The sequence below is a fragment of the Carlito syrichta genome, unplaced genomic scaffold (genome assembly GCF_000164805.1).
Source record: "Carlito syrichta isolate Samal-C Ts95f unplaced genomic scaffold, Tarsius_syrichta-2.0.1 Scaffold309773, whole genome shotgun sequence".
Taxonomy (NCBI): domain Eukaryota; kingdom Metazoa; phylum Chordata; class Mammalia; order Primates; family Tarsiidae; genus Carlito; species Carlito syrichta.
The window spans coordinates 511,234-522,785 of NW_007253869.1; the positions used below are offsets into that span (position 1 = coordinate 511,234).

The window sequence follows — 11,552 nt, forward strand, 5'->3', positions numbered from 1 at the left end:
TGCGGGCCCGGGGGGCCTCGGCGGCCTAGGGCGGGCGGCTCCGGGCCCTGGCCGAGCCGGCGGCCCCCGGGAAGCCGCGGGGACCGTCCAGAGTGCGCGCCCTGGATGAGATCCCGCAGCGACGCCCCGGCCCGCCCCGCTCCTCCTCCTGCCTGGCCAGGCTGCCTCCCATTTGGGAAGTTTTGTGGGTTTGCTTTCTCCTCCTCCAACCTTGGCGGAGGCCACGACTCAGGCGCCACAGCCGGGGGCGGCCCCCTCGCCTGGAGGCCGTGGACCATGGTTCGGGGCAGCCAACGCTGAAGTCAGCGAAACCGAGCCTGGCCTGAAGCAGGCTGCGCGAGAGGCCAAGGCCATGGCCATCGCCACGTCGGTGAGTCCGCCAGGGAGAGGAGGCTGCCGGGCAGAGGCCTCCGGGGCCGGCCCCGCGCTCGCGTCACTCTTATTTCTGCCCTCCCTTTGTCTATCTCCTTGGTCCCTTTCTTCTCGAGGAGGCTGCGTCCCCCTCCTACCACTTTTGTTTCCCTTCTCCCTCTCCTCATCCCCAGCTCCTTCTGATTCTGGGTTCGCCCCTCCTCCTCTCCCCCTCCCCAGCCTCCTTGTTCTTTCTAGTGGCTGCTCCTGGGTGGAGGGGAGGGGGCGAGTGAACTCCCTCCAGCTCTGTCTGCTCTTTTCAGGGCGAGAACAGATGGCCACTGGTGGCTGGCATGGGCTTGGGATTGGGAGGCAAGAACAAGGTCGGAAGGGGGCCGAAAGGACCGAGTGGCTCAAGGAAAATGGGAGAGACCAAAGGACCCAGGGAGGCCCATCTTTAGAGCAAAGAAGGGAGCTCAGGCAGGGAGAAAGAGAAATCGAGGGCGGAGGTGATGTCAGCCAGCCTCAGGCCACTTTCCGGGGACTGGGGACAAAGGGAGGAGACAGCTGGCAAGATGTGACTGTGGGAGGAGGCCTCCCAGAGAGCACAGTGGCCCACTGCCGCCCCCATTAAGCCAACCATTCCCTCCCAAGTCAGCTGCCCCTGAGGAAGGGGTAGAGTGGGGTGGCCACACCCATCGTCAATCAGCAACACTGGCCTAGGTTCTGGCAACTGCAGGGCCCAGAGCTTTGGCCCCATTGAACAGAATTCAAACCTAACACAGGGAGGAGGCCCCACAGCCCCACCTCTGCCTTCTGTCCTGCACTCTTGGCATTCGGGCTCCTTCCTACTCTTCCCGAAGTCCTGCTTCAGATTCCCAGGGAAAGTGAAGCTGCCACCTGCCTTCTGAGTCCTTCTCTATGGGGACTCTGGGAAGGAAAATTGAGAGGCTGGAAAGAGACGCACAGAGCCACACCATGTCTGCCCATATCCCTTGAGGACGGGCTCTATTTTGGCTCCCTCTCAGACCAAGTTCATTTTAGTTTCTCAATCTGTATGATGGGCAGAAAACTCTAGCTCAGAACTGAGAAGGAGTCCTTTGGAGGTAGAGTACCTCCGGGAGCACTGTGCATAGACATGCTGGTTTCAGGAGCCAGCTGGTCATCCTGCTAGTCCCAGGATGTAAATTCTCCTTGGGGGGAGCAGTATTTATGTTCATTGAACTCACAGGAGCCTAATAACAGCTATTATTTATTTAGTATTTCCTACACCCGGCCTGTGCTAAACTTTGTCATTTTTGTTTGTTTTGTTTTGTTTTTGAGTTAAGGTCTCACTCTGTCACCCAGGCTGGAGTGGCATTATCACAGCTCATCACAGCCTCAACCTCCCAGGCTCAAGTGATCCTTCTGCCTCAGCCTCCCAAGTAGCTGGGACTATAAGCACACCCCACCAGGCCCAACTGATTTTTAATTTTTTTTTTTTTCTTTTTTTTGTAGAAAGGAAGTCTCGCTATGTTATCTAGGCTGGTCTTGAACTCCTGGGCTCAAGCAGTCTTCCCGCCTTGGCTTCCCAAAGTGCTGGAATTATAGGTGTGAGCCATTGTGCCCAGCCTGTTGTTTTTTTGAAGCGCTATCTCATCCCGTCCTTACAACAACCTTGTGAGGACAGTACTGTTAATATCTGAAACTGGATACTTGGACATGGATAGGGAATTCTACAAAGGTGGAAATTGAGGCTCAGAAAGGTTAAACAATCTGCCCAGAGTCACCCAACTAGAAAGGAACAGAATGCCTAGTGTGATGGCATGTGCTACTCAAGAGACTGAGGCAGGAGGATTGCTGGAGCCTAGAAGTTTGAGGCTGCAGTGAGCCATGATTGTGCCACTGTACTCCAGTATGGGTGACAGAGAGAGACCCTGTTCCAAATAAATAAATACATACATGTTTAAATAAAATTTAAAAACAAAAGGGACAGAGCCAGGTTTCAACCCCAGGGCTGTCTGCCTCCGGAACTGTACTTTTAACTCCCTGACTAGATCCCAAACACCAATTTATAATTCAAAATTAGAAACAAAAGTGCAGAGCTAACCAGGAATTCATGTCATCCGGTTAGCATGTTTTCTTTGTATAGGACAATACCTTTAGAAGCCAAAATATAATCAGAAAATGGTTTGATGAGTTTGGAATCGGGCAAGAGGAGGAGTCAGTTTGCTGTTAAAAGCACCCTGCCAGGAAGGGCTGGACAACCTCACCACCAGAGGGAAACATTGGCCAAGGAGAACATGCACTCACGCTGGCTGAGCAGGGCATCCCTCTTCTCCCCATCTGTCTGAGGTCTTTAGTTTGAGATGTTTGGTTACCTGGCCAGTAGTGCCTAACTAGCTGCTCTCTCACACTGCGTGTAAGCCTGCACTGCCTGGGATCCTATCAGCAGGCACAGTGGTTTAACATACTCGTTTATATCTCAACCGGAATATAGCGTCACATTTTGAGTGGCTTAAGCTTGAGTCTACCAAAGGATATTATGGAGGAAGAGCACCGTGCAGGGTCATAGAGAGGGAAATGAGTGTAGGAAGCCTTCATAGGCACCCGACTTGCCTTTGGTTTTTAGACCCTCTCGACTCAACCACTGTTACTAATTTTTTTAAAAAGTAGTTCATATATTTGTGATTATGGGGAGGCAGTAGAGCAGGTGATTGAGTGTGCAGGCTCTGAAATCAAACAGCGCGGCGTTCAAATCCTGCTCTACCAACCATATCAGTTAACTGTATGTCACTGAGCAGAGCACTAACTTCTCTGTTGCAGTTTTCCTTCCAAAATGGGGATGATGATAGCTCCTGCCTCATAAGGTTGTTGTGAGAACTCAAATGAGATAAGTTGATTAATGCAAAGATTTGCACAGTATCCAGACGCATCATTTGCACTTGATACCCGTGACTTATTTCCTGAGCATGTGACCCTCAATGGAAGAAGCTTAGATGTCCCCAAACAGGACTGGAGACAGGCTGATAAATGTTTGCATTTGCTTGGTCTCCCATCCCCCTCCCCCTCCCACACATACACATACACAGGAGCGTATATACTCTTCTTTGTGGTGACCTCAGTGCCTTCTTGTAGAACCTTATTTATTCAAACTGAGAGCAAAATGATTGCTTCATTTCTGGTTTCTTATTATGCTTTGGCACTCTGACTGGACTAGGCACCTCCCAGTCTCTCTCAGAATGAGGGGTCTCTGCAGCTGCTTGACCTAACCTTTGCTTATGAGGGATAATGACTGGGGAGCAGAGAGAAGGTAAAAGGAGATTCTCCAGGAGACCTCAGCAGAGCTTCTGCATGTGTCTTGGAAGAAATTCACTCAACATGTGTCTTGAAGACCAATTCCAGGTCGGGCCTTATTGCAGAGTCTAGGAAGATAGCTTCTCACAGGGCATTGTAAGGGAGGAAGTCAATAATAAAAAAGTAAATAGACAAATAGTATAAAGTATTATGGAGAAAACAGTGGGAGGAGACGGACAGAATGGTGTTGGCAGCAGAGTGAAGAAAAGCCCTCTCTGAAGAGGAGACATTTGAGCAAAACTGAAGGTGATAAAGGACCAGTCGGATGAAGTCGGGGGAAGAGCATTTGGGTGGAGGGAACAGCAAGTGCAAAGGCCTAGAGGCAGGAAAGAGTTTGTCAGGTTCAAGGAGTCGAAGAGAAGGGGAGAGTGCAGATGATGCAGCTGGAGACAAGGAGGCACAGTCAGGAAGAACTGTACCAGGAGTTCAGGTGTTTCGCTTGTGGGAAATGGGGTGCACTGAAGGGCTTTGGGTAGGGGGTGACATGACCTGATATGTGTGTGAAGACCTTTCTCCCCGCTCCCACCTTACCCACCAGGCCCAGCTTGCCCGGGCACTGTATGACAACACCGCTGAGTCCCCCCAGGAGCTGTCTTTCCGCCGAGGGGACGTTCTACGGGTACTGCAGAGAGAGGGTGCTGGCGGGCTGGATGGCTGGTGCCTCTGCTCCCTGCATGGCCAGCAGGGCATTGTGCCCGCCAACAGAGTGAAGCTCCTTCCTGCTGGCCCAGCACCCAAGACCAGCCTCTCTCCAGCGCCCCCAGCCCAACCTGGCTCACCATATCCAGCCCCAGATCACGGCAGTGAGGACCAGGAGGTGAGAGTGGGATATGAAGTCTGTCTACCAATCCTTTCTGTGCTGTTTCTCTCTCAATACAAGGGGCGGGGTGGAAGGTCTCTAAGCTCCGCCCACGCAAACATTTTCTGGTTCACTGCCCCCCAACCTCTTCCGACCCTCCCCCCTATCTCGATCCCCCAGGTGTATGTGGTACCACCCTCAGCTCGGCCCTGTCCTGCCTCCCGACCTCCGGCTGGACCCGCCTCTGACCCCATCTATAAGATTCCCAGAGGCAGTGGGACCCAGCTGGCTGCCTCTGGAGATGTCTTGGAGGTGAGGGCTAGAGGTTCATGCAGATATTGGGTGGAGGACAAATGACTCCCAGGGAGGACTCACCGCTGAGCTGATGGATAACTCACCGCTCCTCTCTCCAGGTCTACGATGTGCCCCCCACTGCCCTCCGGGTTCCCTCCAGTGGCCCCTATGACTGCCCCACCTCCTTTTCCCACCCTCTGGCCCAGGAGAGGATGTCCCCTGGAGAGGATGAAGCTCCCTATGATGTGCCTCTGACCCCAAAGCCACCGACAGAGAGAGAGCCAGATCTGGAGTGGGAAGGGGGCCGGGAACCAGGCCCCCCCCTCTACGCTGCCCCCTCCAACCTGAAGCGGGCATCAGCCCTCCTCAACTTGTACGAAGCACCCGAGGAACTACTGGCAGATGGGGAAGGCGGGGCTCCTGACGAGGGCATCTACGATGTGCCCCTGCTGGGGCCAGAGGCTCCCCCTTCTCCAGAGCCCCCAGCAGCCTCAGCCTCCAATGACCCGGACACCCTGGCCCAGCTTCTGGCCAGAAGCCCCCCCCCACCACAAAGGCCCCGGTTACCCTCAGCTGAGAGCCTGTCCCGCCGCCCTCTGCCTGCCTTGCCAGTCCCTGAGGCCCCCAGCCCTTCTCCTGCTCCCTCTCCTGCCCCCAGCCGTAAGGGCAGCATCCAGGACCGGCCTCTGCCACCACCTCCACCCCGCCTGCCTGGCTATGGGGGCCCCAAGTTCGAGGAGGATCCAGAGGGCAGGGAGGTGGAGGACGACCCAGCAGGACACCACAATGAGTATGAGGGCATTCCGATGGCCGAGGAGTATGACTATGTCCACCTGAAGGTAAGCTCCTCTCGGCAGCCCCAGGGAAACCAGAGGGAGAAGTGTGGGGGCACAGAGACCGAGCCTCCCTGCCTCCTTTCTGCCCTCCTTTCCCCCTGGCCCTCTACCCAGCAGCCCAGGACCCCAGGACTTGGCCCCAACACTTGTACCAGCACCATACTGCTCCCCTGGACCCAGCCTGGGGCCCAGAGCTCTCTCGTACCTGGAGTCAGGGATTGCGGCCTCTGATGGCAAGAGTGCTCTTGGGAAGGAAGGGGAGCTGGGGAGGGGTAGGAAGGTTGCAGAGGCCACCCCGTCCTGCTCCCCCACCCCTGCACTGAGACCTGATCCCCTCCTGCAGGGCGTGGATAAAGCTCAGGGATCTAGGCCCCTGGATAAGGCCTTCGCAGGGGATCCTGCACTGCTGGAGAGGGGGCTGCCGGCGCAGCAGGTGACCCTGGTGGGGGTGGTGCTGGAGAACGGGGCTGGGAGAGAGGAACGGGGCTTGGGAGAAGTATTCCTAGCTGAACCATCAAGGGAAATGGTTAGGATGGGGTGAGAGTTCAGAGAAGCAGGGTCAGAGTCTAGAGGAGTTAGAACTCAGCAGGCAGGAGCTGAACTTGGAAGAGGATGTCAGGAATTCAGAAAGAGGGGAAAGAATGTGTTGGAGAGGAGTCAGAAAACCAAGCAGCCATGGGAGCAGAAAGAGTTTCTGAGCTGTGGGTCAGAGGTGGGCCAGGTGACTTAAGGCTCCTTCCAACCATGAATTCCTGGGCTCCTAAGAGACCTGGCTTCTAATCCTGGCTTCACTCCTAAGAAGCCAGGGGCTCTGAAGCCATCAGCTAATCTCTCTGGGCCTCAGGAAAGCGAAGTGGTTTCCTCAACCCTGTCTGGAATGGTCCTAACACAGTAGCTACCATTTATCAGGTATTTATCAAATGCCAGACCCTGTGCCAAGCATTTTACTGATACCTGGCATCAGAACTGATTCCCAGTCACAGTTAATACTCATGGTGCTCACATTATGCAATGCATTGTGCTAAGCCCTTTTTCTGTATTATCTCAGGTAATCTTCACTGCAGCCTTGCGAGGCGCATCCTAGAACTGCACTGTCCTGTACAGTAACCACTGGTCACATGTGACTGTGAGCACTCGAGATACAGCTAATTTGAACTGAAATGTGCTGTAAATATAAAATGCACACTGGATTTGGCAGACTTAGAATGGAAAAAAAACTCATTAATTTTCATATTGAGTACTTGTTGAAATTGTAGCATTTTTTATAGTTGGAGTCAGATAAAATACATTATACTGACTTCTTTTTACTTTTCCTGATGTGTCTACTAACAAATCTAAAACTTCGTGTGTGGTTCACATTATGTTTATGTTGGACAGTGCAGTTCTGGAGTTCCTGTCTTAGAGATAAAGAAATGAAGTTCAGAAACTTGTCTAAAGTCAAGTTTGAGGTTATTTGAATCCAGATCTATCTGACAGCGAGTATGGGCACTTCACTGCCACACTCTCTAGAAATCTAAGTTTTCTGATGGGCCAAGGTAAGAGCTAAAGGGATTGCCCTTAGGAAGGAAGGAAGGAAGGAAGGAAAGAAGGAAGGAAGGAAGCGATGAAAGAGGAAGGGAGAGAGGGAGGAAATGGCACTGATGAGAATGTCCCCACTAACTACTCCTCTTGTCCCTCAGGAGGCCCTGTCCCCAGGGGAGCCACTGGTTCTGTCCACTGGAGACCTACAACTCCTGCAGTTCTATGCAGGGCAGTGCCAGAGCCACTACTCAGCGCTGCAGGCGGCCGTGGCAGCCCTGATGTCCAGCACCCAGACGAACCAGCCCCCGCGTCTCTTTGTACCCCACGGCAAGAAGGTGGTGGTGGCTGCTCACCGCCTGGTGTTTGTTGGGGACACCTTGGGTCGGGTGGCAGCCTCTGCCCCTCTACGCGCACAAGTTGGGGCTGCAGGAACAGCGCTGGGCCAGGCATTGCGGGCCACTGTGCTGGCTGTCAAGGGGGCTGCCCTGGGCTATCCATCCAGCCCTGCAGCCCAAGAGATGGCGCAGTGTGTCGCGGAATTGGCAGGGCAGGCCCTGCAATTCACCACCCTGCTCACCAGCCTGGCCCCCTGAGGGTCTCTTGGCACACCTCTGCCCTTCCCCTGCCTGCCAAAGCCCCCTTCTAGGCCTTGGGTGGCTGGAGGGCTTTATTGTAGGGACAAGGAGAGTTGGTGGTGTATTTCCCCTTTCCTGCCCCTTCTGGTCATCTCAGCCTCTCACAGAGGTGTCTCCTTCCCCAAACCCACAGCTTTTTGTATGAGCCATTTTATATAAATTATTTATATTTAATATTATTCCCTGCATTGTCAGGGGCAGGCACTAGGTCTCTGGGGTAGGGAGGAACTGGACTCTCCTAAGCCTAGGGTGGAAGTCACTGCTCTGATACCCACCTCTGGAAACTTGGCCACACAGAGAATCAGGTGACAGAAACCTGGGGCCCCGTGGAGCTCTTTTCCTGTTTCTTGACGCTAGAACATCAGCACCACACTGTTAGCTGAGAGTGAGGGCAAGACATGGGCTGCCTAGAATGTGGAAGTCTGAGAGGGCCCAGTGGGCTTCTCTTCGCGGAAGGCAGGAGGGAGATGGACTCAGGTGTGGACATCCACCTCAATAAACCCTACTGTCTGCTTCCCTGCCTCCGCTTCTTGGGAACCTGGAGGGGGTGGGTCTGGCACCTCTCACCATACCTATGGGATGTACACTGAACAGGGTGCCATTAGGGACTTCGGGGAGATGTTGTTCCTTCTTTGGCAACCATTCACTGGACAGGCTCTCTGCTCCCATGACACCAAAGGCACAGTTCTGAAGTGATGTTGTGAATGTACAGTTCTAGGGAGGCTGGGATAGACAGAAACAAGTCGGCTAAAATAAGTAAACAAAAAAACAAGCCTACTACAGATTTGCCAGTTGCTGGTGATGGAAACCAACAGGGTGATGTGAAGAGACCAAGTAGGTGAAGGAGAGACCAGTGAAGGAGCCTTTAGACTGGCTGGTTGGGAGGTGATAGCTGAGCTGGGACCCAGAGGCTCTGAGAACACCTGCATGAACACAGATCAGGGCTGCAGGAACAACGCTGGGCCAGGCATTGCAGGCTACTGTGCTGGCTGTCAAGGGGGTTGCCCTGGGCTATCCTTCCGGCCCTGTGGCCCAAGAGATGGCCAGAGGCTCTGAAAACACCAAGAAGAGGCTCAGGACTAATGTTCCAAGAAGGCAGACACTGATAACTGACCTGGAAGTTTCCTCTAAGACTTCATTGTCAAATGGTATCATTAGAGAGGTATAGATAGGGAAAGAAGTTGGCCACACTAGGGGCTCAAGATGTGCTGTCCTGGGGAGATCACCAGATAAAGTCCAGCCTCAACTTTGCACCCCAGGACAGCTCTGGTCACCCGCAGACTGTTGCTGGCCAGCCTGGGCACCCTCTTCCTTAGGTGACCGCAAGAGAGTCTAGCCCTTCCACTCTGCTTCCCAGGCTTCCTGCTGATCGCCTCTCTGGACAAATCATCATTTAGAGGATCTGAGGTGGCAGATGAATGCCATGTGTTGAAAGTCCATGGTCTCCAGAACTTTGGTGAAATAGATGAGACTGTGGCTTAGATGGGAGTCCACTCCAGCCATTTATCACGTGGGAAGAAGTCCGAACCACAGATCCATTGCTTCAATTCTGCTTTCCAGGGTCAGACCCAGTGGCTCATGCCTTTAATTCCAACATTTTGGGAGACTGAGGCAAGAGGATTGCTTGAGCCCAGGAGTTTGAGACCAGCCTGGGCAATATAGTGAGAGCTTGTCTCCACAAAAAAAAAAAAAAAATCAAAGAATTAGCTGGGTATGGTTGCACACACATGAAATCCCAGCTACTTAGGAGGCTGAGGCAGAAGAATCACCTGGGCCCAGGAGGTGGAGGCTGCCGTGAGCCATGATAGTGCCACTGCACTCCAAGCCTGGGCGACAAAGTGAGACCTCGACTCAAAAAAAATTCTGCTTTCCCAAGATGTTACCCTAGCATGGTGACTGGATTGGGAGCACCCCAAGTTTCATTCACAATTTTGGACTCTTAGTACCTCTGTGCGTTTGTCTCCTCTATTTGGGGCTCCTTTCTTATTTCACTCTCGAAGAAAAATGCATCGCCAGATTCTGGAGCCAACAAAATTCACCCCTATGTGTTGAAGTCCATTCCCCATTATCTTCCAGAAAGAATTTTAAGAGATTAACATGGCCATGTTCTTGTGTGGGTTAGTCAAGTGTAAATCTTGCCATTCCCTCTGAGTCCTGGTTTCATCTTTAACATGAGGATGATCACAGTGGTTTTACAGGGTTGTTGTGGGGACCTAACAAGATAGTGCATGTGAACAGCCCAGCACCTCATAAAACTAAGGGATTATTATTCTGGGACAGACAAGAATGCAGGCCAATCTCCAGGGAATATTGGCTATGATAGCACCATAGTAAATCCTAAATAGATGCTGAAATCAGCTGGGAGAGGGGAAGCAGGAGGCTGCTTGATGCATTAAAAAAGAAGGCTTCCTATATTTGGAAAATTTCTGAGCAGAGGAGACAAAGGTGTGATTCAGTGGGGAGAAGAGGGAATGATTTCCTGGCTATCTCTGACAGAACACTCCTTTCTAGCCCTTACCTGGGCTAGAGAATAAAGTACCTATCAGGTATCAAATCACTTAGAGAAAAGTGTCTGTAACTTTAATGTACGTATATCTGGATATCTAGTTAAAATACAGATTATGATTCAATGGACTGGGTGAGGCTGACATTCTGCATTTCTAACAATCTCCCAGGTGATATGAATGCTGTTGGTTCACGAACCCCATTCTGAGTAGCAATTCTAGGAGCTAGGAAAGCCTTCTCTGAAGCAAAGATGCTTGGGTCTTGAAGTGAAGGATGAGGAAAACTTGACTACAAAGCCTTTTAGGCTAAGAACCAGGCCCTGTGCCACCAGAAAAAAAGGCGGCCAATGTGGCTGAAGTACCGAGAGTTTGAGGAAAGAAGTGGGAGGGAGTGACAGAGAGCATGTGACCAGGCATGTAAAACCAATGAATGAGGTGTCTAGAGTATTAACATTCCCCTTGACAGTGAGGAGAAGCCATTAAAGGCTGGTAAGCAGGAAAGGGACATGATTAGATCTGTATTTGGAAAGAGTATTCCATCTGCACTATATGATGGGGTGGGAGCAAAGTGGATGCCAAACACCAATTAGGAATTAGGGGCCAAAGTAGTCTGGGCAACAGGTGGCTTGACTACTAGTGGTAGAGATGAAGAGAAGTGGATATCTGAGACTATATAGGAAAGAAAATGGACAGAATCTTGTAAAGGATTCAACACAGGATAAGGAAAAGGGAGAACTAAAGGCTGTCACTTGAGCATCTGGCCACAGTTGGAGGATGAGGGTGCCATTTGCCGAAGAAAAAATAACTAGAGACAACCAGGTTATAGGGGGAAGAGCAGGAGTTTGTTTGTTTGTTGAGTCAGAGTCTCACTCTGACATCCAGGCTAGAATGCAGTGGCATGGTCGTGGCTACCACAGCCTCAACCTGCTAGGCCAGGTGATTCTTCCACGTCGGCCTCCTGAGTAGCTGGGACTATAGGCACATGCCACCACGCCCACTAATTTTTTTTTTTTTGTAAAGACGAGGTCTCGCCATGTTGCCCAGGCTGGTCTCAAACTCCTGGGTTCAGGCAATCAATCCTCTTGCCTCGACCTCCCAAAGTGCTGGGGTTACAGGCATGAGCCACCCCGTCCACCCTGAGTTTGGTCTTGAAAGTATAAGCCGGGCTCGGTGGCTCAGCCTGTAATCCCAGTGCTTTGGGTGAGTGGATTGCCTGGGCCCGAGGGGTCGAGATCCACCTGGGCAACTTGGTGAGACCTCATCTCTACAATAAATT

At 52.2% G+C, this 11,552-nt stretch overlaps 2 protein-coding genes across 4 annotated transcripts in view; one reads left to right on the forward strand and one right to left on the reverse strand.

Moving 5' to 3' along the window:
• The window catches only part of IL25 (interleukin 25), a 12,824-nt gene extending 12,546 nt beyond the window's left edge, over positions 1-278 (reverse strand). The window contains exon 1 of the mRNA XM_021717476.1: positions 8-278. Coding sequence (XP_021573151.1) covers positions 8-278 — 271 coding nt within the window. The remainder of the gene's footprint in view (positions 1-7) is intronic.
• Positions 1-8,556, forward strand: EFS (embryonal Fyn-associated substrate). Of its 3 annotated transcripts, none has more exons than XM_008067780.1 (6): positions 1-370; positions 4,226-4,504; positions 4,667-4,798; positions 4,900-5,619; positions 5,960-6,049; positions 7,296-8,556. In XM_008067780.1, exons 1-6 carry the CDS (start codon positions 353-355, stop codon positions 7,728-7,730), a joined length of 1,674 nt encoding a protein of 557 aa, XP_008065971.1. In that variant the 5' UTR covers positions 1-352; the 3' UTR covers positions 7,731-8,556. The 3 variants fall into 3 exon arrangements, with proteins under 3 accessions (XP_008065971.1, XP_008065972.1, XP_008065973.1); XM_008067782.1 differs by lacking the exon at positions 4,226-4,504 and having other exon boundaries at positions 162-370; positions 4,900-5,013; positions 5,242-5,619; positions 7,296-8,286; XM_008067781.2 differs by lacking the exon at positions 4,226-4,504 and having other exon boundaries at positions 7,296-8,292.
• The last annotated feature ends 2,996 nt before the right edge of the window (positions 8,557-11,552 follow it).

What these genes read in the sequence shown, in the direction of transcription:
- EFS (XM_008067780.1), top strand. An exon ending in ACGGCAGTGAGGACCAGGAG is followed by an intron (nt 4,505 to 4,666) that starts GTGAGAGTGGGA and finishes TCGATCCCCCAG; the next exon opens with GTGTATGTGGTACCACCCTC. An exon ending in GGGGGCTGCCGGCGCAGCAG is followed by an intron (nt 6,050 to 7,295) that starts GTGACCCTGGTG and finishes CTTGTCCCTCAG; the next exon opens with GAGGCCCTGTCCCCAGGGGA.